This window comes from Carica papaya, chromosome 6, assembly GCF_054855325.1.
Source record: "Carica papaya isolate Zhongbai chromosome 6, ASM5485532v1, whole genome shotgun sequence".
Classification (NCBI taxonomy): Eukaryota; Viridiplantae; Streptophyta; class Magnoliopsida; order Brassicales; family Caricaceae; genus Carica; species Carica papaya.
In genome coordinates this window covers 29658139-29683837 of record NC_142314.1, presented here as the reverse complement: position 1 = coordinate 29683837, position 25699 = coordinate 29658139, and the positions used below count along the sequence as shown (strand labels likewise).

General features: G+C 33.1%; 3 protein-coding genes across 10 annotated transcripts; all 3 read right to left on the bottom strand.

The window, feature by feature from the left end:
- LOC110811612 (TOM1-like protein 6) lies at positions 1–4970 on the bottom strand. Of its 2 annotated transcripts, none has more exons than XM_088222207.1 (9): positions 4597–4970; positions 3961–4039; positions 3649–3747; positions 2604–2717; positions 2022–2182; positions 1850–1931; positions 1690–1775; positions 1304–1567; positions 1–1215 (listed from the first exon to the last, which is right to left on the bottom strand). In XM_088222207.1, exons 1-9 carry the CDS (start codon positions 4713–4715, stop codon positions 255–257), a joined length of 1965 nt encoding a protein of 654 aa, XP_088078333.1. In that variant the 5' UTR covers positions 4716–4970; the 3' UTR covers positions 1–254. The 2 variants fall into 2 exon arrangements, with proteins under 2 accessions (XP_088078333.1, XP_088078334.1); XM_088222208.1 differs by having other exon boundaries at positions 3961–4035; positions 4597–4969.
- Positions 4971–9160: 4190 nt separating this feature from the next.
- Positions 9161–11134, bottom strand: LOC110811596 (E3 ubiquitin-protein ligase AIRP2-like). 3 transcript variants are annotated; one of them, XM_022038136.2, is made up of 6 exons: positions 10993–11134; positions 10824–10906; positions 10261–10423; positions 10103–10169; positions 9818–10031; positions 9161–9555 (listed from the first exon to the last, which is right to left on the bottom strand). In XM_022038136.2, exons 2-6 carry the CDS (start codon positions 10901–10903, stop codon positions 9345–9347), a joined length of 735 nt encoding a protein of 244 aa, XP_021893828.1. In that variant the 5' UTR covers positions 10904–10906; positions 10993–11134; the 3' UTR covers positions 9161–9344. The 3 variants fall into 3 exon arrangements, with proteins under 3 accessions (XP_021893828.1, XP_021893829.1, XP_088078350.1); XM_022038137.2 differs by having other exon boundaries at positions 10824–10870; positions 10993–11128; XM_088222224.1 differs by having other exon boundaries at positions 10824–11130.
- Positions 11135–15406: 4272 nt separating this feature from the next.
- LOC110811609 (Leucine-rich repeat protein kinase family protein) lies at positions 15407–21991 on the bottom strand. Of its 5 annotated transcripts, XM_022038157.2 has the most exons (16): positions 21819–21984; positions 21625–21723; positions 21004–21544; positions 20413–20924; positions 20195–20327; positions 19971–20042; positions 19819–19887; positions 19677–19748; positions 19526–19594; positions 19214–19371; positions 18887–19128; positions 18603–18738; positions 18277–18342; positions 18002–18188; positions 17801–17933; positions 15407–15963 (listed from the first exon to the last, which is right to left on the bottom strand). In XM_022038157.2, exons 2-16 carry the CDS (start codon positions 21692–21694, stop codon positions 15622–15624), a joined length of 2802 nt encoding a protein of 933 aa, XP_021893849.1. In that variant the 5' UTR covers positions 21695–21723; positions 21819–21984; the 3' UTR covers positions 15407–15621. The 5 variants fall into 5 exon arrangements, 4 of the variants coding, with proteins under 4 accessions (XP_021893849.1, XP_088078349.1, XP_021893850.1 ...); XM_088222223.1 differs by lacking the exon at positions 21625–21723 and having other exon boundaries at positions 21819–21991; XM_022038158.2 differs by lacking the exon at positions 21819–21984 and having other exon boundaries at positions 18603–18729; positions 21625–21789.
- Between the last annotated feature and the right edge of the window lie 3708 nt (positions 21992–25699).

Below are 25699 nucleotides of genomic sequence, written 5' to 3'. Positions count from 1 at the left end.
TGCATAGTAACAACAGAAGCAGCTTTAAGTTGGATAACAAGCAACAGTCAGTCATACATCAACCCACCTATTATAGCCTCTTTCCCACTATCATTTAATTAGATAAATACCACCCGAATAGTGTAGTCCAACAATGACAAAGAAAGGCACTATTTCATCAAAGTAAAATCTTCAAATATGTTTGAGAAAGAAAGAAGATGCACTAATATACACCATATTCACATAGATAGGTCCTTTCTTCGGAGGCTGATACTTCACTTTCTTCCTCCTAGCATCCCTTGGCTAGAAGTTCCTGACAAGCTAGGAGATGTGCTGCTTGTCACCTTAAGCTTTCCATCAGCATTTCCAAGAATATTCAAATCTTCAAACAATCTGTATGAGGGAATGAAGGGCTTCGGTGACTGTCCTGCTGCAGTGGCAGGGTTCCAAGTACTGGTATTCTGCGGATTTCTTACCATGGCTGACCCATTGTTTCCCCTTACAGGAAATGAATTATTGTGCTGCATGAAGGGTCTAGATGCCTGCGCTGTGTAGGTTGAACTCACGTTTGCTCGGGGAGTCCAGAACATGTTGGTAGGCAAGTCTCTTGAGGGGTTGGGGTTATCTAAAGTAGCTGCCCACGGTGGAGGAGGGTAGCCAGATGAATATTGAGAATACTGAGGTTTGTACTGGGACTGGACATGAGGTTGCCACTGAGACTGGACTTGAGGATGAGATTGTGGTTGCAATTGAGATTGAGATTGAGATTGCATCTGCGGCTGTGTGCGTAAGCGAGGCTGCGGTTGAGACTGAGACTGCACATAATTTCCAGGTTGGGGTTGGTTCTGCAACTGAGGTTGGGCCCAGGGAACAACATAGCTGTTTAATGATGCATGTTCTTCACTTCCACAGTAAGTCTGGGAAGTAGCTGGGTATTCCTGTGCACTAGTGTAAGGGGGTGTCGGATGGATGTTCTGGCTGGAGGCTGATGGATTCTGACAGGTGCGAGGAGATGTGGACACTGTTGACAAGGTGATACTTAGAAGATCTATCATGTCCTGATCCTTTGTAGTTCTAACTGGTGTAGGTGGATCCAGCGGAGTAATTGCATTGCATGGAACACTGGTTGAGACTGCTGGAATATGCGGCTTAGTGTTGTTATCACCCTTAGATACAACTGCACTGCTGCTCCCAGCAGATGTGGTCTCAGAAGGCACAGGCTGTGTTTTGGAATGCCTGCATTAACATTAAACGTACTGTAATGCGATAAATATCAACAAGACATGCATTCTATGATCAAAGGGGAAAAGAATACTAGGCCTACCTTCTAGCTAGCTGAGCAAAGTCATCTTCCTCCTCTTCCTCCTCATCAATCTGGCTCCTTACCTTGCTGGAATCAGCAGTAGGGTTAGAGCTAAGTGTTGGCCTAGAGTCTCTTTCATCAATAGGTTTGGTGGAACTAGATATGTCAGTTGGTTTTGTCACAGGAGTCGGCAACATCGAACCAGAGGCAATGGCATCATGTTTTGCAAGCAAACTTTGCAGACTGTCATTTAGTTCAAGACCCCGAGCTAACAGCTCCTCATCACTGCCACATAGTAAGAACGAGGTTTACAGATATCCCATCAATCCACCCATGACACTGACAAGCACCATTAATGTAAACAAAAAACCATGACAACCTTTCTGAGAAGTTTAAGTAGAACTAACCCAGTTGTAGTTAGCATCTGCATCAACTTTTTTTGGTTGGATCGACATCGACTAACCAGATCAACAATCACTTCATCATTTACTGCCTACAAGCATGAGTAAATTGAGGGTAAAACCTTTTATTTCTTGCGAACGCAACACTAGAGATAGAAACTCATACCTGATGATCACTAGGGTTAACAGCTTGTAGCATGTCATTTAAAAGCTCCACCACATTTTTCATAGAGTCCAAGCTTGATAAACTGTGTAATTAACAAGAGGAAAACTGGTGGGCTAGGTGGCAGGAGGAACTACTTTAAACACAACTGCCAAACTAAAGGAGATTCCCTTACCTCAGACTTTCCATTTCTGTTGCCATTGTTTCATCAAGCCTTCTAGATGAGCCACTTGGCATTCCATAACCAGCATGAGCATGCCTCAATGTTGGATGAGTAGCAGGTGGAGTAAATATTGGAGATGCGTCTAAACGTTGTGGAAATTCTACTCCAGATCTCTGCCAAACATGAAATTCAAAACTAAGGCTGCACATTTCATTGGTGTATTGCATGCACAATCCTCTGAGGCAATTGAACGAGACCAGAAATGGGGCAGTAGATGAGTACTATCCTTCCCAGGGAATAAAATCTATCTGATATAGAATTATTCCATTATATCAGTTCTGCTGATAGAATTCTTGTTTTCCTCTTTTATGGTCCATGAGTAGCTGCTTTTTAAAGGCCATTGTAAGCCTAAACAGTGGGCAAATTACCAAATTCTTACGTTCAAATTCTAGGACAAGTTAATATCTCATGTGACATCTGCTCACCAATAGCAGAAGCATGGCCCCAGAATGAGCTAAACTAATTTTTTTTTTTTAAAAAAAACTGAATTTAGTGCAAGATGAGACAATTGCAACTAATATGAAGTATGCTTACCCTTAACTCATCATATGCTGAGTAGTATTGAGGGTATTTTCCTCTAGGCCCACCAAACGCCTCTTGCCAAGAGTCTAACATCATCAAGACCTTATCCCTCACTTGCATGTCTGCCTGCAAACCCAGCCAAATGGAAGTTTCAGAGATCAGGCAAAAGCCTCGAACAGAAAGAGCTGGGAGCATCTGACTCAGATCAAAGTCAACAGATTTATCGCTGGTGTAAGTAGTGGTCTTGCAGGGGGAAGGGGGAGAATGGCCCAACAAAAGAAAAGAGTAAAGAGAGAATATTTTGGCAAGGAAACTTAGTCTGCTTTTCAAGGAAACTGTTGATATGGAAAGAAAAAAAAAAAAGTCTGTCATAAACAGAATATATCACAGTAAGAAACAATGACAATATATACTGAGAATTCCTCTTATCATAAAAGGACTGGTATTTTAATCATCCAATTCTCCAAGTTAAGCTGAGCCAAGCTTAAAAATTGTTACCCCTAGTTAAATACAAAAAGTGCATGCAGGCTCTAGAAGAAAAGGAAATAAACTCTTTACACCACAGAGGGCTGGAAAAGACAAGACAAAAAAAAAAAATAGATTGCTTCAGAGGCCATTCATCTAGTAAACAGAGGTAAAGGCAATATCTAAGTCACTTGACATGTTTTAAATAGGAAATTGGTGAAAAACAAATTTTCTTAGCGAGCATTCCCATGCCATTGTTCAAAATACACTCAATCTTGTGCAAACCACACATCAGTATCCAGTAGTGTCTGCTGAACATGTTCTACGCACTGTAAAAGCAATCTAGTTAATATCCATTATCTATGATGATTTATAAGTGAACAAAACAATAATGAATAATAAGACAGCAGTAGAAAATGAAGTAAAAGCTTCAAAAACATAAATTAGAGTTTTCATACAACTAGTACTGGAAATTTTATATATACAAATTTTTTAAATACAATGAGAATTACCTGTACCGAAAAGTATAATGAAAATTACATGTTTAGCAAGGTAGCTGTAGCACAGAAACACTAAAGCTTTAGTGGATTACCTTCTTCCTCACAATTTTAACCATCTCTCCCAGTATATTTTTCTCAACAATTTGAAAATGGACATAATCTCCGCAGTTCTTCACCATTGTTTCCAAGAGCTACATAAGCAGTGGCACACATAGTTAATGTTCTAGTCACAAAAAAATTTGCGCATTTCGGCGCCATGAAGTCACAAACTTATATGGATAAATACCAAGTTTGTTGTGCAAGTATTCAAAGAGATAGCACACTTTCATCCCAGAGATCAATAAACAAAACCAGATGAATCAACAATAAAAGTGAAGATGAAGGTGACATAAATAATTAAATACCGTCAAAGCAAGTAATTGCACTCTGGCGTTCTTATTCTGCAACCTTCTTTTTACAGCTTTTACAACATCTTTGGCCTGCCTGAGCAAAATTCAACATGTACCCATCAGTATGTCAAGAAAAAGAAAAGATGTTCAATCTATTTTTACCAGTCAAAAACGATTCCAAAACATGCAGAGACATAACAGGAATGGAGAGAAGAAGATAGAAATCCAAAATCTAATTCAACAAATTATCAGGTTTCTGTTTTGATCAATTTTCATGTAAAGAGAACCTTCTCCGCTTCTCTGCGTCCAGGAAGCGTCCTCGACTTTCGAACAGCCTTTTTTATTTTCTTTCAATAAAATTTTCAACAAGATGAAGATTATAGGATGACACTATCCTTACATCAAACATCATCTCCTTCCTTTAAATTCTAATGAACAAAAATTATCTCCAAAAAAAAAAAAAAAACGAATTCAGGTACATATGACATATGTATAAAAACAAAATCACGTAAGAAAATTATGCCTGAAACTGAAAAAGCTAGGGTAACAAAACAAGTTAGAATCATTAATTGAACTGAAACCTTAGGTTGCAGGAATATTGATAGCCAACAAAAGCAAAAACATATTGTTGTAGGACAGTAACAATAGTACCAATGGTTAGAATTGACGGAATCACAAATATCGATGTTCATAGTCCAATCGGGAGCTATTAGAAGGTCGCTGGTTGCCTTCTCCACTGCAACTGTAGCTGATGATGTCGACGAAGACATCTTTCTACCAAACTGAATACAACCCCTGGCTTGTTAACGGAAGAAAAATCAAAAGCAAACGGTATCGAATATCTTGTAAGAAAGTCAACTGGCTTCAAGTTTGTCCCGGAAAATTCAGCAGCAAGGTTGGTGAAATTGGAAGAGTAGAAAATTTCAGAAACCCTAGAATTGGTGTGTATCTTGCAGCAAACAGCATCAGCAGATTTTAGTTATAATTTTCTTGGGGAAAACTCATTTTGGTTTCCGTCTGGTTCTATTCTTGATTATTATATCTTTTTCTCGGGTTAAGACTGCTTTCTACAGGACTTGAGAAACACGCGCTCTTTGACTCAGTAATTGATATGCCACGTGGCGTAAACCCATTTTTCTCCGCTGATAATACAAAATTTCACGGCTATTAAAGCGAGTGGTGTGTGTTAAATGTGGCACTTGCTTTTTTTTTTTTTTTTTTTTTTTTTTTTTTTTAATTTAAAAATTTTAATTTAGTTGCTTTTTAAAATAAAAATAGAAAGTAAAGTAACTAAATAATTGGGGCTTTAATTAAAATAAAATTAAATAATAGGGGTAGGATATGGTACTCCCGTGTGTATTTTAAGCATTGGTATCTATCCCTTCATTTTGGATGACATGATCATCATATGCTTTAGTTTTAAAAAATTGAAGGAGCAGCAAGAGAGGCAAAATAAAGTCTACGAGTAAAAATGGCACACACTTAATCTATAAGTGATTGAGAGAAATAATTAACAACTTCACTAAGTTTTGTTGGTTTCACATGTCCTTATCTTGTAGTGTTAGGTTTTGTACTTATAATTTGTTTTTAATTGCATATGACTTTTTATTTTCTCTTAAGTTTATGTCAATGGCCTTTTTTAGAAAAAAAAAAAAAAAAAAAAAAAAAGATTTGTGTATTTTGGATTTGATTATGTAAAAGAAAATATTTTATTGATTGCTGTAAATATATGATAATAAAATTAAACTGAATAATTATTTTAAATTAAACTATAAGACATAACAATTACTATTCTCAAAATTATGCTCACGATCATCATTATATCATTTCTTTGCATTCTTTTTGAAATACGCAACTTTTTATATAAGTTTTATTCTTTTTTGTGCTAGAGATATTTAATTACTTGTTACATAACCTTCAGTAATTCTACGTATGCAAGAACAAAATCTACACAAAAGATAAAAACTATGAATATAATATACTTATTATTATAAAATAGAGATAAACAATAAGTAAATTTTAATATATAACTCTATCAATTCATTTATGACACAGAATCTACGAGTAACGAAAAAATGAGAATATAGTCATATAATAAATGAGTAAGAGAAGAATTCAAAGAAATTTTAAAGAGAAAAAAAATAAAAAAATTTATGAAATAAAGTATGAGGTTAAACCATAATAAAAAATCTTTTCGAAGGTTTGCAAGAACTCACAACGAAAAAAGTGTAAGCACCAGGTCTCTATAGATGAACTTGGGCATTGGAGCGCTATTATTTTGCCCTCACTTATAGCTAAGCTTTCATCTAAAAAAAGTTAACCAACTGTGAATATAAGTATTCAAAAAAGAAAAAAATAGAAAGTCGATTTTAGAAGAAGATGGATGAATCCTAAAAGAGGATGAGGAGGAGTTATGATAACAATGGAGATGCTGTAAAAATCAATGATATAATACTAGATAGCTTGCATAACTAGGAGGAACCAAGTCCTCTACAAGCACCCTAATTGTAGCCATGATAAATGTCTTATCCTTTAAGAGATAACTACATGATATAAAATTACAAATTATGAGGGACTCTTTATTAAGATTTGTGCTATCACTATAAGACTTTCTCATTAAAGTACCACACAAGAGCATTAGGGCATTCCAAGATAACCTACGTTCTACAAGAGAGATATAAAGACTCATAAACTTTGGCTAAGAAGACTGAATTCTTAATGATTTTTTATGATTATAGGTATCCATCGTTTAGAACTAAATTGGATTAAATCAAATATCAAATTAAGCAAGGAATCCAAACTAAAAACTGAATCACATTAATTTTGGTCTAGATTAAAGTGAAAAATACTTCTCTGATCTAATCTAGACTGAAAAAGAATTATATTTCTTTTTTAAAAATTTAAGTTTATTAAAATTTTTAGATTTTTTTTTTAAAAAAATTGATTTCTTTTATAATCTAGTATTTTTTTAATTAAAAACTAGAACAAAATGGAATAGATCTTACGGTTCTTCTTATTTATGGATTGAAGGCTATAATACAAGCACTCCTACACTCAACCCCAAAGGAAGAAAAGTTAAAACAAAACAAAGAAAGTCAAGTAGAATGCACATTAATTATGGACTAATACATTTACCACGACCATGTGCAACTTGTACAAGCGGTGTCAATAAGTTGAGGCCTCGTAGGAAGTAAGTTTGTTAGCCTAACAAACTCTAATTATATAGAATTTTGATTCAGATTCTAATTATATAAAATATAAATAAGAACAATTCAAATAAAATTGAAATATGAAATAAAATTATACTTTAATTTCAAATTAATTTATCTTTATAGAAAAGTTAATTTAATTAATATTTACGTGTAATTTAAAAATCAAACGAGAATAGAATATGACTGAAATTAGATGAGAATAACACAATACTACAATAATAGGGTTCACTCACTAAAGCTCAAGAATTGATCTTGATCGGGAATAGTTCTTGAGATTAGAGAAGATAGTGTGTTGTCTCATATAGAGAATTCTTGGTTTACATAATTTTTCTTAAAAGAAAAAAAAAAGAAACAAACTCCAAGTGTATATACATGATAGAGTTTGACCGTGGAAAAGAAAAACAAAAAGAAGTGTTTTTCTAAGACTTTTCTTCTTGTGGCCGGATACACCCTATGACTAGGAAAGAGAAAATATATATATACATTTTTCTTCTGAGTTTTTATCTATATGATTACGGCTTACGTATGGTTTATTGTCCCAACTTTATGATCCCAAAAAGTTAGAAGCCTACGAATTGGCATAGAAACTTGAGAATTCTAAAGGGTAATAACAAATTATGCTACTTGAACTTCAAACAGTTGAGGTTTTTAGCCTATATGATTGCTTTGGTTTTTTATTTGCATGACTATATTCATCTATGCATATTTTGTTTGTAACGAGATTAAAATAAAAAGTTAAAATTTGAATAATCAAACATGTTTTAAGTAATTGTAGATCGAATAAAATTTGCTTATTCCCTATTCTCCGTATGCATTCGTTAACACAAGCCAATTGCTAGCCATTTTTTGGCAGATCCTAATTACCAGCAAACAAGCTGCACTAGTCTGACTACCACAAACCAATTGCTGGTCATTTTTGGCAGATCCTAATTACCAGCAAACAAGCTGCACTAGTCTGACTACCACAAACCAATTGCTGGTCATTTTTGGCAGATCCTAATTACCAGCAAACAAGCTGCACTAAGTGTCTGACTACCACAAACCAATTGCTAGTCATTTTTGGCAGATCCTAATTACCAGCAAACAAGCTGCACTAGTCTAAGTAGTCGGATAATCATTATAAACTCGAAAGATAAGTATCAAGAATGAATATAAGCATTCAAGAGATTCAAAATATAAGATAAAAATGTGAAAAAAGGAAACAAAATGAAAACTAGTTCTATAAGTGTGGAACATCCTATTTCATATAGACAGCTCAGAGTGCTGAATTTGTTCCTGCACAAAAGAATGTATGTTGCTTGAAATTATGTTTCGTAAAAGAAAAGCATAAAATTTTCTTGTGTTTCAAAGGAAAAGGAAGTGAATGCCTTGCGTTTAAGGGAGAATACTTTAATTGATAAATTTTCATGCTACTTACCTTACTTATTAAAACTCAAATATAAATGGAAATGATTAGAAGTTATATGCACATCCAAATTGTCTTGAGGTACCATAGTTGATACCTTTATTTTCTATATGAAAAGAAGAAACGGTAAGGAACATAGTTCTAGAGGCTTTACTAAATGTGTATGATGTGAGAGATACAAGAAACTTAACAGGATTTAAATCACATAATCTGTGTCCATCAAGTACATCCATATGAAGATTTAGATTACACTTATCCACACATTGAATAAATTATGTTTTGAAAATATCTGTATAAATTTCAAATAAGATTTGAGATTTTCTTGTATAGTGGATGATAGAATTATAGGAATAAAGTTTGGGATCATATAACATGACATTGTTGAATTTGTGACTGCAGTCCTATATTTTTTGCTGAGGCAAAAAGCCTTCATATGCCCCTTCAAACACATTAAGACAACTGGAATCCCTCATAATTTTCTCCATACGTCAGGATAGAACCAAAGTAGCAGATACTCAAATATTTTATAGTCTTTCACAAGATAAACAAAGAATTTAGATCGCTTTGTAGTTACTGATTGAACCACAGGGATGAAATCTAAACTAAAAGCTCATAAAATGAGTGGTTGACATTGATAAATAGAAAAGTTATCTTTACATTTTCATTGAAGTAGGAGCAATTTTATCCGAACATGTACAAGAAGCCTTACCAGACTATATACATTTGAAGGGGGGCTTGTTCTGTATCTGTACATTATTCTCCATTTCTCAAATTTTTTCTGATCAGATTAGGTACTCGTAGTATACTAAGAAAAGTGCATCTGGGTAATCCTTTGGAAGGCTGTTAATATAGAGGTAGAAGCGCAACAAATCCTCTTCTGAAACTGTTTCAGTATCAACCACGTCATTGTTGCAGGTAAGCACCCATAAGTCTTCAGATTTTACTCTCTTTAAGCTACCACGACAAAAGGGACATGACTCTGATTTTGTATTCCTGCAACACAAGGACATACTTGGTTCACCCAATTGGGCCCTCCAGCGAGATATGAATCTTGAATTCATTGTAAAAAAGATAATGAGATCTTTCTTAAACTCTAGTCCCAAAATACACCCAAAACTCATCACTAGTGTATGGTCCAATTCTAACAGCAAGATATGTATATGGCAATTTAGGAAACAACTCTAATATTTTGAAATCAAAAGTATTTTTGACACTAGTAGTTGTGGTTAAAGAAGTAGAAACATAAGATGGTTACCAGTTGCGATAGCATTTGATGCACATTGAGTGACAGCAATTGGGTAACACCATTTTGGTGCAAGGCTCCAAGCAAATGCCACATTCATCCTCTCTCTCCAAGTCAACATTGCTCAATCTACTATGTCCTTTCATTTTCTTCTTGTCAAGAGGATTCCCTTCATCAACATCCCCCAGCTCACCATGGAGCCGTTGAAGAGACGGTAAAATTATGCCTGTAATTGCTATAAATATGAGAAAACGATACACAAACCATTGATTGAAGGACACAATAAATGACATATACCATAAAATTCCCTAATCGTTGCCTTCCTTCCATAGTTAGATAGCCGAGGTCTCCCATCTGTATATACCTGTGCCAAGACAAAGCCAGCGACAACTAAGAATATGTTCAAAACTTATAAACCCTTGTCTGAGAATCAATGCCTGCAAAAGGACACCAACCTTATAGACAAGTATGTGAAAGAAGTTTAAATATCTGGGGAGTAGACACGAGCAGGAACTATCAACCCATTGTAGCAAAATCAGATAGAGGGGAGCCAAGTGATTGTAAACCAGTTTCATTTGAAGATGGCTTCCACCCTTCCCTCTTGGAATTGACGCAGACCTAGAAAACCCCAACAACCAAAATCAAAATTATGACCGTTTATCTGAATAATTAAAATGAAAAAAGAAACCCAATATTAGACATGGAGAATTAGCAGAAAATAACACTGAAACAATATGAAAGAGCATTCAGAACAGAATATGCTCTTTAGATTCTCTCAACCCACTCAGCTACTTATATCATGGATTAACGGCTCTAGTAAATTAGCCTTTGATCCTCAAATTTTAAAATCGACAAAATATAGGGAAAAAAACCCTCCAAAACTGCAGAAATTTCTGAGAGTAGCCACTATCAACTGGATGGTGATCACGACGACGATGACTAAGAATCACCAAACACATAAATGTCTTACAAAAGCAAGAACAATTCATTCAGTAAAGAGCAAAAGAAGAGAACTGACAGTGAATTGGCAAGGTGTATATCGGCCTCCAAGACTTTCAGAGAGTCCTGGTAAGAAGAGTTAGCCAACTGGTAATACATTTTCTGTGTATATACACTCGCCGATGAAATCGCAGATAGAATTAAAAGGAGGCAAAAGAAGATAAGCTTGGGAGTGAAGATAAACTAACAGAGATGAGATGGACCCTAATCCACCATAAAGACGAGCTTTTCTTCTATTTGCTTTATCCTTTATTCGAGTTACAGGCCATGGGGGCAGCTCGTTTGGGAAGAGGAAAATTTGTTTGCCTTTTTTTTTTTTTTTTTTTTTTTTGGGGTCAGAGAGATTATTTTATTAACAAATAAATAAATTCAAATGTAATTTTCAATTATGAGTTTGTTGGCATGCGATTCTCAAATTTATTTTTCCTTCATTTATTTAATAATGTTTTTTGGTAGGTCACATTTTTTTAATTGGATAAACCATAATTTATTCTCTTTGCTTTTTCAAATTAAATAGAGATATTATATTTTAAAAACTATTGTTATATTGTTTGCTTATTTTTTCTCTCTTTTATTAAAAAACTATTAAATTTCTTATCACACATAATATATATTATTAATACTTAATATATTTTATTTAGATGTTGAATTTTCTTCCAAAATAGACCATATATATTATTAAAAAAAATTGTTTTGTTACTTCTAGTATATGCATATGATTTTTGTGATATTTTATGTTACTCCTCATGTCTTAAACATGTTTTACTCTTAATTTTTCTAAGTTATATATTATTAACCTCAAAATATGAGGTAGATATCTCATAACATGTGGTTATCTCACATGTCATTTTACCTGTAATACTCGAATTCGAAATTTGATCCGAGATTAATTGTAAAATTTTTAAAAAATGTATAAAAATATAATTTTAAAATTAATAAATTTTTATTTAATGTGAAATTAAGAAAAAAATAAATAAAGAATGAAATTGAAAACAATTTTAGAAAAAAAAAAGTGAAAATTTGAGTTCGGATGATGTTTTTAAAAGAAAAATCAGAAACTGAAGATTCAAATGCAATTAAAAAAAATTGCGTAATATAGGACTGCCCAGTCAGCAGTCTCGACGAACCAGAGCGCGCCGTGTGGTAAGGCACGATAACTCGGTGCTACACGGGAGGCCACACTAGCAATCTGTGTGCTCGCGATCAGACAGGATGGAAGTGTTCCTGCGTGCGTGGACAGTCCGGATCAATTCCCTCCTCAGGCTTGATTGGACGGTCGCGATTAAACGCGATGAACGGTACAGATTCATTCTCTCTTTAAATGCGATCGCACGGTCGAGATCAAATCACGATGAACGATCTAGATTTATTTTCTCTTTAAATGCGATCAGACGGTCGAGATCAAACGCAATGAACGGCCCAAATTTTAGTGAGATGAGTATAAATATCTTGTATAATACCGAACCCAAACCCTAACCACCAGCCTCCCGTCGGAGAAGAAAACCAGTGCCGAAGAAGGGAACCGACCACCGCCCGCCGCCGCGCCGGAGCCTCATTTGATCGCAAAAAAAGTAAAAATTCTCCTATCCGCTCGAAATTTGATTCCGAATACTTCCATGGCCAAATCGGAGTAAAAAAACGGCAGATGAAGAGAAAATTATGGGTAAAGCCCGGTGGCGCCGCCGCAAGCAAAACTTGAAACAGTCTCCGATGAGCCCATTCCCGTTTCCCGTTTCGTGTAATTTTTCTACTATTGTGTTCACCTTTATGTTTCTATAAGTTGACCGAAGAAAAATACCCAGCCGTGAAAGTGAGCCGGCAGAGCCGTCGCACTGGAAAATTCCGTCGCTGGTAGGTTTTTATTTTTTGACTTTTTTTAGTTAACCGAGATCCCCTAACGTGTTTTCTCGTAAGGATGGGTATAAAATCGGTCGAAACTGGCCAAAACTGAACAAAAATAACTAGGTCAAAGCAAACCATTATTGCGGGCGGCGGTGCCACTGTACCGAAATTCTGAAATTGGCCAGAAAAGGATTTTAACATTGATTTTGGATTTTTTTTTGAGTATTTTTAGGTACGTGATAATTTCGGCATAAAAATTCAGGAACTCAGAGACCACTAGTTGGTGCAATAGAAAGTTCGATGTTTCGATTAGCGATTCGGGTAAGAATGCCTTACTTTATTCTCTGCTATGGAATTGAAGCTTAATAATCAATAATATGGTATTTTGTATAATTTAAAATTTTTTGAGAATAATTACAGGTTACTAATGGAGTCAGAAACTAGTTAGTTATTTATTTCTTGTCCTGTTTAACTGATTATTGAATTTACATATTTAAATATATGATGATATACTGAAATTATTAATTGATTCAATTGTGCTTCATGATATATATATTACTTATCTTGCGTGATTTACGATTGATTTATGAAATTGGTAATTAATATGCAAACGTAAAATTGATTGGTCATGTGAATTAATGAATGATAGACTTACTGGATATCCTGAGAGATGATGGACGGACCAGGTACATAGGAAACTCTACCGTGAACGTTGCCTCATATCAGACGGGGTATCGAGAATTAGTATTTTTGGTACTCATACTGGACGGTGTATGAGAACGGTCCGTTTTACCCTCATATCGGACGAGATATTAATGGATGATATTTTTGGTGCTCATATCGGACGGGGTATGGGAACGACTAGTTAGTTGACAATGTTGAATATTAGTTCATGCGTAGTGGAACATCCCTATGGGCCCCCAGAGATATTAGTAGACAAATAAAAAGAATTGTTTTTGCTCACTTGAATATGAGATTGAAATGTTATTTGAGTTATTGTCTCCATAAGTCGATTTTGAAAATCTCGCAACGGTAAATATATGCAATAAATAGTTTTCTTTATGATAAATGAATTTACTTAAATCAAGAGTTATATTGGTTGTTTTTATGATTTTTACCAACATTCAGTTTCTGTATCGGTAAGTAGTGTAATATTTTTGTTGGGATAGTGTAACTTACATTTTTATTAACTATTTCATATCAAGAGGATCAAGACCTAGATCCCGATCAATAAGAGGGTTGTGAATAGTTCACCACCCGAACTCCCTTCAAAAGCTAGTGAAGGTCGTTCTATAATACTCAACATATTGTCTTTTATTTATTTCCTTAATTTTGTTGGTTCTTTTAGAAAGATCATTTATGTATCCCTATTGGGTATTTTAAATTATTGTGTAAAGAATGTCAACCATAAACTCTATTGTTTCGCTTCCGCATTTAATTCATAACTTTATTTCTTTTTAAGTTTCAGACCTTTACATTACTCCTTCATTCTATTACATTTGAAAAAAAGGAAAATAGCTCCAAGAAAAATAAATGGATTACGAGGTTAGTGATTAAGAAAATAAAATAAACATTTGACCAATGGTAAGAGAACAATATAGAACTAAATTGAGACGATAATTTGAGATGAAAAAAATTTAAACTAGTTACGGAGTGAAAGAAAACATAGATACGGATTTAAATTGATCAAAATATACCTCTAATGTACGTTATGGACTTCAAAATAAATAAAGTTTGTAAACTAATAACGTTGCTTTAGTGTTTTCTTCTCATAGTAATTTGAAATGCAATAACATACATTAATAAGTGAAGTTAAAATTAATTGGATGCAAAGATAATTTGTGATATCAGAATTTTATATCAGAAATACATATTATTATTAAATTTTATATAGGAGTTCAAATAACAAATTATTAATAAGTTAAACTTTTGCAAATTAATAGTTTGAGTCTAGAATTAATAGTTTTTAAACATGAGAATTACAAATGATATCAAAATACGTACTATCAATAAAAATATATCATTATTAAACTTCATATAAAGACTAGCTCATACATCACTAATAACTGAACTTAAACTTTTTAAGAATTTGATAGTTAGTGGTTTGAGCTTGAGAGTAATTTGATCAAGACCTCTTGAACCTGAGACATTATACAATCAACAAAAGCTGCATGTAATGTTTTCATATTATAAGCTATTAACATGACACAAAAGGTAGTCATATTAATAAAAAAACTAATATTATTTTACATTGTCAATTATTTTCCTAAATAGTAACGTTAAGTTAAGTGGGGGGTGAATTCGATTTCTCCTTATTTTATAAATTTTCAACTTAATATCAAAATTCAACTGCTCCATATACTTCAAAGTGTTAATTACATGAAGTATGTGAAGTAAATCTCAAGTTTCATAGATATAACCAAATAGTAATACATGCAAGTAAGTATGAAACATAAATAGAGAAAACAAAACTCATTTATAGATATTCGGCCACCTAATGTATACCTAAGTTCTCTCCTCAAGCCAACAACTTGAGTATTTCTACTATATTCACCAAGTTCTTACATAGTACTGGTTTATCAAGGTATTTAGATTCATATTTTAAGTGTTCTTCCAATCATTTCACAATTAAAGGATGCACACTTATATTTTACATATATTTGTAAGAAGAATATAGGATAAACTTTCTAATATCTTTCTCAATAAATAATTTTTAAAGAATGAGATACAATTATATCTTTAAAGAGATAATACTCAATATTAAGTAACATATAATTTTCAAATATGACCTATTAAGATTTTATATTACATAAATGATAAAAATTTTGTTGTTACAAAGATGAAAATAAGAAATATGATAAAAAAATAAAAGAAAAATGCAATCATAAATATACAATATTACTAAATCGAACTAGTATAAAAAAAGTGTGAGACGTAAATACAAACATAAAATTGAAGTAAACTGTGTTATAAAACTATCTTGCAGAAGGGAGTAAGCTACCATTTGATATATCCGGACTTTCAATTTCAAGAAAACTTGTTAAAAGAGTTCTTCGAGAAAATTGTGCCTTTGAACTACCTGCTGAAGAAGAAGAAATAGCTTTATTGTTGAGTAATTGATCACTTCCTTTTTCAATTTTGATAGCATCTTGTATGGCCACTATTATTTCTTGCATTCTAGGCCTAGAATGCCCATGCATTTCAACACACTGAATAGCCACCTCCATAACCCTCCATATTGACTCTATTTTCACATTTCCAGCAATACATGGGTCTATGATGCTTCCGACATCCCCTTTACTAGTCAAGCTTCTTGCCTGCAAAACAAAAACTTACTACATGATCAATCATTGAAATTAAGAATTTCGATTTCAATATTTCTTTATATCTTGATATAATGTAATACCTTTGGGTCAAGTAGTATATCAAGTAGCATAATAAATTTTTGGATCTAAGCAACTAACTCTCAAGAGCTCAAAACAAAATTATTAGTAGTGCCTAATATGAATTATAATACATAGAAATGATTATCAAAATATTTTTTAATAATCACATATTTTTCAATACAGAAAATGGTTATCAAAATATTTGTCACGCAAGTCTTTATATTCATAAACAAATCTTTATATTCATATAGAGCATGTTACAATTGTAAATCACAATGAAACTGATTATAAAGTCCAAAATTGTACCAATATAAAATTATTTGCATTGCTTTGGTACCATTTTAAACATCGGAGCTAAACATTACTAACCTAATAAATTTTTTGGCCTACGCTACTCATTTTCACTAGATCAAAGCTCAAGTATAGATAGTGATTAACTTGCGAACTTGTATAAAGCACAATAATTACATATTTTTTTAATGTAAAATTAAGTTACTATAAACACTAAAATCACATTTGAAATAAATGAATGATTTTTTATAAACTTTATTTAATACTTCACATTTATTTCCAACTAGGTGCCTCTAGACATTCGTTATCAAAAGATAAAGACTTGCCTGGAATTTAATGGAACTAGAACTTGTTATGTCAATTCATTAAGAATTCTTTTGGACTTTAATTTTAGTCATTTTGAAAAGAGCTTTCACCCTCTCGTAATTAAACTAAATGTAATTTTTAAATGAATTCCAAGAAAGCTAATAGTCCATATATACTCTAAACTCACATGTTTACTCCCCTCTTGTAGTTGGATAAGTTATGTCTAGTGGTATGTCAAACATTCTATCATGTAATTTGTATTGCTATTTTTCCTTTAAAGTCACTCAAAATAGTAACTACGTTGAATTCTCAACTAGATTTAATCGATCAATAAAGGGAGGGATAGCTAGATCTTTTGCACAAATCTTTATTATGTCATCCTAATGATCTCAAATTTTATCCGAGTTGCTAGTTCTTTAGTATAATCTTTGATCTAGTTTGTATCTTAGTTTTATACTATCTAGGACTTCATGAATAACCTATGCCCATTAATTTGACCACTTCAAAAGGATTTACCTTGAACACTCTTACACATGCTCCTTAAAATTATTTTTATTGAATACCTTTCAGATACCTCAAGATGCACACAATTGTCTCCTAATAAATTATTTGAGTTGAATCTATAAACTGATTTGGCTTGATTGAAGTCCTTGAAAATTACTTCCTTTGGGATACCTCAAGATGCACACAACTATCTCGCAACGAATTGTTTGACGTGAGTCCATAAACCGATTCAGAACACTTGAAACATCTCTATCCCACACTATTAGTTTTATGATTAACTTCAAAATCATGTGTAAAGTAACTCATCAATAACAACAAAAATAGAAGTTTTTGAATTTAAGTTCAAAAATTTATGAGGTTATGATAGAGGCCCAAAGTAGCACAAACAAGCATGTGTTTAGTCCAACTATTCTTGCTGATATTTGATTCTACGTGGTGGTTATAATATGTGATTTTAATAAAAATTGTTATGTTTTATCTAATGACATACAGATATATAATTGAGAGATTTTAAATAAAAATTTAAAGGATTCAAAATTAATAATTTAAAATATACTGTTAAAAATTAGTGATAATAAAAATTGTGATGATAGATTTAAAAAAGAACTAATTAAAAAGTAAAGCAAAAAAAGGCACCAAAGTTATGTCAGAGATGCAGAGGACATACCCAATTAACAATATTCATTTCATCTCCAAAATCTTCTACTGAAACAGGCTTTTTCCCAGATATTAGTTCCAGCAGAACAATGCCAAAACTATAAACATCACTTTTTTCAGTCAACTGTTGAGTGGCATAGTACCTGTGAGAGAATGTAGATTAAGTGAAAGAAGATAAACTGATTATAGTAAGAAATAAGAGATTAGTTACTCGGGATCCAGGTATCCGACAGTTCCTCTCGCAACACTTGATATGTGGGTCAAGTCATCTTCAGCTTGCCTTGAAAGTCCAAAATCAGAAACTTTTGCTCTCATGTTGATGTCAAGAAGAATATTGCTTGTTTTAACATCTCTGTGAATTATACTAGGATTGCACCCAGAATGCAGGTACTCAAGACCTGTAAACATCTAAATTGTGTTTATATCATATTACATGTATATATATATATGTATATGAAATAAAAATCTATAACCAAATTCAGAAACCTTTTGCAGCATCTTCTGCAACTTGTAGACGAGCTAACCAGTCCAATCGCCTCTGAGTCATTGAACCTGGCAGTAAATTGTTCAATGCATTTTTTCCTTTTTTAACAGGAGAGGGAGAGAAATCTAACATGCTTCCGAGTCACCATATCTCTAAAGAGTGAATGACTAGGATACATTAATAGGTTACAAATTTTTAATAATTTTGGATATTTAGGAATGATATTATAATCTAAAATTTGAAAGTGTTGGATGAAGGCATCTATAGCACCCATGAGGAATAGAGGGGAAGGCTAAATAGATTGAGAACTCATGGTGTGAAATGATACCGTGTAAGTGATCCCTCAGTGTTCCCTTGTGCATATACTCATAAACCAGAATCCGTTGATTTTCTTCTTCACAGTATCCAATCAAAGGAACCAAATGTCTATGATGAATTCTTGACAATAACGCAACCTGCACAATCTTTTATCTTTAATCATTCACTGGCTTTAAGTTCTTATAAGTTGGTAATTCGAGCCAAAATGTTATTTGATCACTGAGAAATTAGCCTAGGATATTAATCTATAAACAAAGGAATCTTCTTGGTGTCAAAGAGCTAAGTCGAATATACCTCAGTAATAAACTGTTTGGTCAAATGGGTAGATGAGTCAGCCATTAACTTGACTGCAACCTCTTTTCCATCTCTCATCTTGCCATAGTAGACAGAGCCAAAGCTTCCCTTTCCAATTTTGTTAGAAAAATGATGAGTGGCTTGCTCAATATCAGGGAGGGAAATACAGTAAGCTACACCTTCATTCAATAAATGGCCAGCCCTTGGAGGTGAATAGGTAGCTGAGGCTCGCAAAAGTAGGTCTGGAAGACACAATAGAAACATTAGAGGCCTGTTATTCCAAAGAGCTGGAACTTACAATATTAAAACAAACAAACATATATACACCTTTGCCGGCACTTGTCTGATGGAGATTCCGTAGGAACAGCAAAACTGCCAGTACCACAAATAATACAAGTGCAATTACCCCAACAGAAAGTCCAACTATCAGCTTAATCCGCAATTTTTGCCCTGTCCCTCTATTCAGTCCTGGATTACTTTCATAACTGCGACACCAAAAAGAGATAAAAAATTTTCCTTCATCTTTAACACAATATTTTATTAAATTTACCCTACCAGTTGCTTCATAAACTGATCACAAGAGGGTTTGAGAATCCATAGAGGGGCCAAAGGCCCATGGCAAATACATTGAATACTTACTGGAAGATCAGTTTCCCTGACAAAAGTTGGGTAGGTATTTTCCCTGTAAAAGAGTTGTTCTGTATGTACCTGCCACATATACACAAGTTTCAATACTTGAATTTAGGTAAATCTGATTAACAAAAATGTAGAGGTTGAGGTTGTTACATACAGTTCTCGCAACATAGGCAAAGTACCCAAGTATGATGGTAATGAACCATTAAGTCTGTTGTTCTCAAGATGCCTGAATGCAAAAGAATTATGAAACTTAACTTACATGATTTCTAAATGGCAGAATATAAAGCAAAACTTACACAATTTTCAAATTGATGAGGTTAGTCATGTCAGGAAGTGGGCCTGTGAGGGAGTTTCCATCTAGCCATCTAAATAGCAAACCAACAAATGTTATAACACTCTAATTAGACCATTTACTGTTTGCTGCACACAATATAACAGCATCACTTACAGCTCTTTCAATCCCTCCATCTTGTTCAGCTGGGATGGTATTTCGCCTCTCAAATCCTTCCCTGATAGCACACTGTTAACCACTTCTGTCATCTGGAATTAATAATATATAAACCTTCTACAACCACATTAATAAAAAAATCACCTAAATCATTACTTTTGTTTCTTATGTGCATGGGCGTATATAAAATGTTTTATCAAAAAACAAATAAATGGAGAACTTACATTTTTGTCACTCTTGGCGGCGTGGTTAAGCTGCAAGTCACCCATTCCCAGGGAGTTGGGACACAAGGATCTCCCCCTTCATTTGCCCAATCACTCGCACCAGCCATGGAGCGAAAGGCATTAAGAAGAGCAACTACAAATACGAGAACAGAACAGTAAATGAATACGATCAAAGAATTCCAAGACCATCTTACAGAAGGGCAAGAGCACATAATTACCATCTCGAGTCTCAGTTGTCGGAGCAATTTGTAGGTATTTGCTAATCTCAATGGCATTTACAAGAGGTCCTCGAGTAGAATCTGGGGTCTTAACAAAAGAGAAAGAGAGAACAAAGGGCAGAGTGACATTCATGTAGCTGGGTTCATACAGGGTATAGCTGCCATTGGCATTCTCGACAATATTCACCACTGCATTGCTGTAGTCAGGTATATAGGGTTCCTCCAGTCTGAACTTCCGGCTCTCGTTGTCTGCCAACTCTTCAATCTCAGCAAAATACGCGTAAGCCCGAGCAGTCGCAGGGAAATCTTCAAGGTCCATCCGGTAGGTAACTCTCCCTTTTGTCCCCACAACTGCTGTCTGCATCACTTTAACCGGTGGGTATTCTCTTGTTTGTGTGTTCATCTCCTTTGATGTTCTAATTCTTACTGTGCCAGGAGCCATATCCACCAGATAATTTTGCCTTCTGTCAAGATCTGAATCCCAAATCCTATCATACGGATCATCTGGGTACCTGAAAATATTACAAATATCGCTAATGGATATGCTCAAGATCAAATATCAAAATCATGAACAAACAGCAACTTAATCACCTTATAACATCAATAGTTGGAGCCCCGAAGTTGACCCTTGCTGCAACCTTCAAGAAGAAACTGTCCTCGAAATCAGTTGCATACATTGAAAGATTTAAGGGGCGCAGCTCTAGAGTGGATATAAATGGAGAGCCAGTGGTTGCACAACATAAGCACACATCAACAGAATCAGAGGGTGCCCTGACGATCATTTCCTTGACATAAACTCTTGAGGCTTCTAAAACCGTAACAGTTGCCCATTTTGTTGCATCCAAGTAAAGCTGGAAGTTAGGGTAGGTGTCTTCACTTTGTAGGGCGCTACCATACTGAAAGGTCGCCCGCACAAGATATCGCCGTCTCTCTCGGGTGCTAAGTTTGTAGCAGTACTTATTGCTGTCTATTGGAAAATCTCTGCGCCTGCGATACTGCATGGAATTCCCATTTGGATTTTGCACTTGAACTGATTTTCCATAACTCATGATTTCCTCGTCGGAAATCCATGGAAGTCCAGTTGCTCTGTCTGTGTAGCTAAATGAACCTCCGCAGTCTAAGCTCACAAATTCTGCACCCCAATTATATATATTGTCATTGGTAATTTAGCTCTATCTACAGATTGGACAATAACATCATATACATACATACCTGTTACTTGAGATGATACACAGGATACAAAGATGATCAAATCAAGCAGGAGATTTGAAAATGAACCCATCCAAGAGCAGCACGAAGGTAAGGAATCCCCTTGTTGAGTTTATTTCAAGTTTACGAGAAATAATAATTAAAAAAAAAAAAAACGTAGGTTTGAATGATGATTAAAAATCTTTCCTTCTACTTACCTTTCACTTTCTGGTCGAAGATGATGATTCGCGGCTCTATCTTTTTCTTTTTCGTAATTTTGGGAATCTTGTCTTTTTTGTCCGGAAAGTGAGAGAACGAGAAAAGAAAAATGAGAACGAAATTCTTCAGGTTCAGCTTTCCGTTGCTTTTGCTTTTGCTTTTGAAGGAGTGTGTCGGAGAAGCTCAACAAACTTTTGAATTTTCTGAGAATTTATTATTTTATAATTAAATTATAAATAATTAATAGACAGCAAATCTAGTGAGCCTCTTTTGGTTCTTATTATTTAAATAATTAATATTTAATAATAATAATAATAATAAAATCTCTTTCATAGTCCGTGTGGTATCTACTTCTCAAAAGAAAAGCATATGCATTTAAGAATTCTCTTTTTATTTCTTTGAATTTTTTCTTTTATAAAAAAAAAAAGAAATCTTGCATAAAGGGACTAGTAACTTTTTATAGATTTTGTAACTTATAATTGTTTGTTTTTCTCGGCTTAGCCAAATGACAGCTCTTACTTCACTACATCGAATCTTTTATTTTATGCGTTGTTTTAAAAAAAAAATTAAATAATTTTATTTGATTCATAAAAATATTTTTTATTTTTATTTTATAATTTAAAAGTATTTATTTATGCATTTAATTGTTAAAATAGGTAAGAATTATTTTTTTTTATGAAATAATGAGACACAATATAAATAATTCTCTAAAAAATATTAAATAATATTTTAAAGAGGTAGGGATGATTATATTTCTGATAGTGAACTTTAGAAGAATATGAAGTACACTGACACAAATTATGCTATTGAAATGAAAGACAATTTCGAAACAATTCTGTCTATAGAGTAAAGAAATTATAAGTAATATAACTATAAATCTCATGACGAGTTCGATACTAACTCAAGATGAATGCTAACGGCATGCGTAACACATGCAAGTCGGACAAGTAGTGTTTCTAGTGATGGATGAGTGAGTAACACATAAGAACTTGTCATTGGGAAGAAAATAACAATTGGAAACGACTGCTAATATCCGATAGACTGAGGAGCAAAAGGAGAAATTTGTTTGAAAAGAGGCTTGCGACTGATTAACTAGTTGGTGAGACAATAAGTTACCAAGGCGATGATCAATAACTGGTCTGAGAGAATGATCAACCACACTGAGACTAAGATACGACTCAGACTCCTACGAAATGCAGCATTGGAAAATTTTCTACAATAGACGAAAGCTTGATGGAGCAATGCTGCATCAAGGTAGAAGGCCCATGGGTCGTGAACTTCTCTTTTCGGAGAAGAAACAATGACGATATTTGGAGAATAAGCATCGGCTAACTCTATACCAATAACTGCCATAATACAGAGGATGCAAGCGTTATTCGGAATTATTGGACGTAAAATATTTATAGGTGATTTTTTAAGTCTGTTATAAAATCACAGGGTTCAACGATAGATAAGTGGTGGAAACTACCAAACTAGAATACAGTAAGGGCATATAAAATTTTCGGTGGAGCAGTGAAATGCATAGAGATTAAAAAAAACATCAACGACGAAAGCACTTTGTTGGGCCGACACTGATATTGAGAGAAACGAAAGTTAGGAGAGCGAATAAGATTAAATACCCCGTAGTCCCGTCTTGAAGAGTACATTCACAAGAATGAAACTTGTATTGTGAAATTATACACTTAATTTTTGTTTTTTAATTTCATATGTCTTTATGCATGAAAATATATAACAGTTGAATTTTTATAGAATAATCATAATACAAACAAAATAATTTTCATTTTATTGTTATTTTTATAATTATTATTTTTATTATTATTCTTAATTTATATGGTTTTATCAATAAAATATATATTTAGAAAATAAAATAAAGAAATGATTTTATGCACCAAACATAATCTAAATTTTTTTGATATTGTGATAATCTTCACTATCATTATATTCATTATTAACTAATTCATATGTTCTTGAAACTAATACGTTATAAATATAAAGTAGAAAAAAATTAATAAACCAAATGGAACCTTAAAAACTCAACCCAAGGATTTCCTTCTTACTAAAGAAAAAACAACATTAGTTGGTCTCTCCTTATGTCAAATTGTAGTTAAAGTGTAGTGAGCAAAAATGTATCGGTGGTACATATGGAAAGCAGTATATATGAATACTAAGGATAAATTGCTATTGCCTCTCATTTCTATACCACCCATTTAATAAAAGAATCACCATTTTGGAGACTTATAGATAACTCTTTTAACAAAAGCTATTCACATTGAATTTATATATCTTTTCTTTTATAGGATGAAAGAGAAACACAAAAGCTAGAATAAAGAGCATAAATAGTAGCTCTTACAACATCAATGTTGAGCTTACTTGGAACTTTGTCAATGGGTAAATAAGTTTAGACTCCGTCATCTCCCATTTTGCAAGTCAATATGGCAAGAAAATAAAAATCAGAACAATTAAGAGATTTGTAAATGTAATTAAGTGTATAAGCTTGTAGGAACAAAATTTATTTCATTTTATAACACATTTTATATTGTTTAGTTTAATTTATTTTTGTTAATTAACATAAAAGTAACATTATATTTCAGACTCTGTTGTTCTTATCACACCAAATACTACCTTATACTCTAGTTTTTGTAACAAAACAAGTTAAACAATTGCCAGAATGGCTTATTAGATACCTTTTTTTTTTTTTTGCAATATGTGTATAAAAGAAATGTGTTTTGGATTACATTTGATACCTGAGCATGGTAAATAACGTGGATAATATTCTTAATATATCATATGTTCTAAAATGATCGAATAATAAAATGAGTTTTATAACACAAATATTATATACTTATTTTCTTTAACTCATGTTAATAACTGATACTCATTGTGGTTGTAACAACGACGACAATTATAATAATAATAGTGGTAACGATAGAAACAAAAATAACAACAATAATAGTGGAATAAGATGATGGTAATAACAATGGTAGTAATGATAATAATTTTACAGAGTAAGTGATAATACCAGTGAGTGAGAATAAGTACACGTGAACTTAAGAAAAACATAAACTCATATGTATTATATGCTCGAAACTAGATAGACAATATTTTACTCTATCATTTAATCTAAATCTTCTCTACACTCATTTCAAATTTATTAATTTTTTTTTTATTTTAATTAATTATAAATATTTACTTATTTTGTTTAAAATAAGATGACATAAATTAGCGGTTTCACTTGTATCCATGCCCATATCCATCCATGACTGTGAAAAGACCAGTCAAGATTATACAGAAGCCCACTAGGTAGTTACCCCTCCCAGTCCTTCTATTAAGCTGTAACCAAGCATGTATGGTCAATTTTGCTTTGGCTGTGCTATTTATTTTTGCCTATTCATTATCTCCTTTTTTTTTTGGGCATCCATCATCATAAATTTGTTCTCATGTATTGATCATCACAATGATAAAGCAAGGAATGATAGAATCCTTTGCAACAGTTTTCTTTCTTTAAAGGCTCCATTATTATTAAGAAAATAAATCTACATGTAAGGCTAAGTAATCCAAATATAAAGTTATCTAGTATAATCCTTATTTTGTATGAAAATTTATAAACTCAGTTTGCCCTTTAAGATGTAATAAACTACCCAACAGAAAATTAATCATCATAAAATAATGACAGTAGAAAGATTCAAAATAAAAGGTGCAAATTAAGTTTACTAGGCTACGTTCCCATTTCTAATGTCTTATAACTGGGTGAATTTTTAAAAAAATATATAATAAAATTTATTATCCTTAAAAGTATTAATTGCTTAGCATGGATTGGTGGATTAAATAGTTTTACCCTTTTAAAAGGATAAGTTGATTGAAACATAAATATGGTGTAAAA

Bases quoted from the DNA above. Each gene is read 5' to 3' on its own strand.
- LOC110811612 (XM_088222207.1), bottom strand. From the start codon at position 4,715: ATGTCTTCGTCGACATCATCAGCTACAGTTGCAGTGGAGAAGGCAACC. The intron at 2,718-3,648 runs GTAATCCACTAA...CTGGGTTTGCAG, and splicing joins TTAAAATTGTGAGGAAGAAG to GCAGACATGCAAGTGAGGGA. The intron at 1,932-2,021 runs GTAAGGGAATCT...TTAATTACACAG, and splicing joins ACAGAAATGGAAAGTCTGAG to TTTATCAAGCTTGGACTCTA.
- LOC110811596 (XM_022038136.2), bottom strand. From the start codon at position 10,903: ATGTATTACCAGTTGGCTAACTCTTCTTACCAGGACTCTCTGAAAGTC. The intron at 10,170-10,260 runs GTTGGTGTCCTT...GTCTTGGCACAG, and splicing joins TTCACATACTTGTCTATAAG to GTATATACAGATGGGAGACC. The intron at 9,556-9,817 runs GTAACCATCTTA...CTTGTGTTGCAG, and splicing joins ATCAAATGCTATCGCAACTG to GAATACAAAATCAGAGTCAT.
- LOC110811609 (XM_022038157.2), bottom strand. From the start codon at position 21,694: ATGGGTTCATTTTCAAATCTCCTGCTTGATTTGATCATCTTTGTATCC. The intron at 18,343-18,602 runs GTATCATTTCAC...ATTTACTGCCAG, and splicing joins ACTGAGGGATCACTTACACG to GTTCAATGACTCAGAGGCGA. The intron at 17,934-18,001 runs GTAACTAATCTC...ATTCTCTCACAG, and splicing joins GTCGGATACCTGGATCCCGA to GTACTATGCCACTCAACAGT.